At 58.2% G+C, this 2,738-nt stretch overlaps 1 protein-coding gene across 2 annotated transcripts in view; it reads left to right on the top strand.

Annotated features, from left to right (window-relative positions):
* The window catches only part of HIVEP3 (human immunodeficiency virus type I enhancer binding protein 3), a 441,341-nt gene that overhangs the window by 432,283 nt on the left and 6,320 nt on the right, over window positions 1-2,738 (top strand). For both annotated transcript variants that reach the window (XM_010862673.1, XM_010862672.1), the window contains exon 11: window positions 1,637-2,535. In XM_010862673.1, coding sequence (XP_010860975.1) covers window positions 1,637-2,535 — 899 coding nt within the window. The remainder of the gene's footprint in view (window positions 1-1,636; window positions 2,536-2,738) is intronic.

The raw sequence follows: 2,738 nt of genomic DNA on the forward strand, positions 1-2,738 counted from the left end.
CTCCCCCCCACCCACCATTTTACAGACAAGGAAACTGAACCCAGAGAGAAAAAGTAAATTATTCGACATTGCACAGTAAGGAAGGGGTGGGACTGAGATTCAAACCCAGACCATTTCCTGCTTCTCAGTGCATAAAAACATTTTTAAACTGGCAGTGTAATGATGTAGGGGTTATAAACCTTAGTCCTGACTCAGCCATTACTTTCTGGGTGACCTTGGGGAAACATTTGCCTGCTCTGGGCATGGGTTTCCCCACAGGTTGACGAGAGGTGAGGCTAGGTGAACTCCTGGAGCTAAAGTCTTAGGGCAAAGCTTTAGGGTATGTTTTGCCTCCCCCTCACGACCCCTGCTCTGTGGTCCCCAGCCCCTTCCCCATCTCTGGTCATTCTGCTCCCAGCTGCCAGGAGGTCATGCCCTTGGCCTCCCTTCACCTGACAGCTCCACCCCGCAGTTTTTTATCTACATCCTCTTGCATGCCCGACTGTCATCCATTTGCTGAGTGCTGAGCTGTTTGAAAGCACAAATGCTGGGCTTTCTGGTCCCGGTGCAGCTTGGCATAGTGGGGTCCAGAGAAGCATGGTTGTACCAGTGACCTGAGTCAGCTCGTGTGTCCAGCTCTCTTAGTTAGTAGTTGAGTGGGTGCTGACATGAGCGTAGTGTTGGGCCAGCAGGACCCAAACCCTCAGGATCCTGCCAGGTGGGCGAGATGTTAGCGGAGCTCTCCCCAGAGTCCTGATTGCTGCCAACTTCAGAGATGCCCAAACTAGGCCTGTGTCCTGTTAGAGCTGACCCCGCTGGTGGGGCTGCCCCAGCAGAAGTCAGACCAGGAGGCTGGTATTTCAGAGCTCTACTCTCCTCCCCAGCTGGGAGCACCAGGGGTTCTACAAGCACCTTCTCTGGACATGAGTGACTGGGAAGAGGCCCTCTCCACAGGCTGAGGTCAGCTTAGCCAAACCTTCCAAGGGAACAGGGCTTGCCACCTGCCAGATGCTATTGTGCCAGGCATCAGCAGCGTGGCCACAGTGGCAGGGGTGGATGTGAACTGACCGTGCCCAGTGCTGCTGGCCCCGCCAGCATGGCTGCTGTATTCCAGAATAATAGATGTCTCCATGAATGCGCTGAGTGGCTACAGTTATTAATATTTGAGCCCTTGATATGTGCCAGGCTTGTGTTTCCTCCTCCTAGCAAACCTTATGAGATGAGACTGTCATATTTATTTGACAAAGATGGAGACAGAGGCCCAGCAGAGTGACTTAACTTGCTCTTGGTGAAGCCAGGACTGAATACTAACCAAAAAGAAAAAGAAAGGGAAGGCCTGTCTTGTTTGCTGTGGTTTGATGCCAGCCTTACTACTTACTTTGCCTGGGCAAGGTAAGGTGAACTGTCTCATCTTAGTTCCCTGTCTGTAACATGAAGATAGGAATAGTGCGTACCGGGCAGGATTATTTGTGGATTAGGTGAATTAACGCACATGCAGGCCCTAGAGCTGAACCTTAACATGGTAGATACGAAGTCATTTTTGCTGTTTACAAAGTGCTCCCATACCCTCAACGATCTTGGCTGTCAGGCGGGGTTTGTGGCACAGAGCAGCATGGGGGGCGGCTGTAACCTCGGGCCTCCTGTGTCTGTCCCTCAGGAACCAGTGATGACCCATTCCAGGACTCGGAAGGGCGAGAGGGCGCAGAGGCCGTGGCAGAGCACCAGTTTTCAGACCTGGACGACTCGGACTCGGACTCGGACCTGGACGAAGACGAGGATGAGGACGAGGAGGAGAGCCAGGACGAGCCATCAGGCCCGTCCTCGGAGGCGCCCCCACCTGGCCCGCCAGCCACGCTGCCCGCAGACTCCTCACCCGTTCAGGGCCCTCAGCCCACAGAGGCCACCCGGGGCAGCTCGGTCTCAGAAGCCGAGCGCTCGGCACCCAGCAGCTGCTCCACATCCAGCCAAAGCATCCTGTGCCTCCCCCGGCTGGCACCGGCCCCCCGGGGCCCAGTGGAGAAGGACACAGGCTCGGCCCTGAGCTCCCAGGCCCTGTCCCCAAGGAGGCCGTGGTCCCCAAGCAAAGAAGCAGGCAGCCACCTACCACTCACCCCAAAACACTCACTAACCAAAAGCTACTCGTCTCCCCAGCGACATTCACCGGCCCGAGAGCCACTGGCCTCACCCCCGAGTCCGCCTGGCTCCCAGACGGGCCCTCTCCCCTGCGGGTCCCCGAGACTCGAGCTGTCTCCTCTTGCCCTCCACCCCCTGGGAAGGGAACTGCCTCTTCGAGCGCGCCTGCCCCCTGAACGCAAGGGCGCTGCAGACCCAGGCCCCCCCAGACACTCGCCCACCAGGAGATGGTCTCCAGGCCAGGCCGAGTCACCACCACGGTCAGCGCTGCCAGGGAAGTGGGCCTTGGCAGGGCCGGGCAGCCCCTTGGCGGCCGAGCGTGGCCCAGGCTCAGGGCTGGCCCCCCGGGCTCTCTACCCGCCCGCGCCTCTACCTCACAAGCTTCTCGGCAGAAGCCCAGCGGAGACCTGCACCTCCACATGGGTGAGTTCCTGTCCCCCAAGTGGCTGATGGGTGGGGGGCCGCGAGCTCACACCTCCCTGAGCGTCACACCCAGAGCTGGACCCCTGCCAGTTCAGCGGTTACCAATAAGGCGTGCATTGGGCACCACTTACACAGGCACTGTGCTGGGTGCCTGAAACCAGTCAGCTGTGTGTCAGAAGCAGCAGAGCATGGACTGTGGAGCT

Source organism: Bison bison, unplaced genomic scaffold (assembly GCF_000754665.1).
Source record: "Bison bison bison isolate TAMUID 2011002044 unplaced genomic scaffold, Bison_UMD1.0 scf7180017864484, whole genome shotgun sequence".
NCBI classification, from domain to species: domain Eukaryota; kingdom Metazoa; phylum Chordata; class Mammalia; order Artiodactyla; family Bovidae; genus Bison; species Bison bison.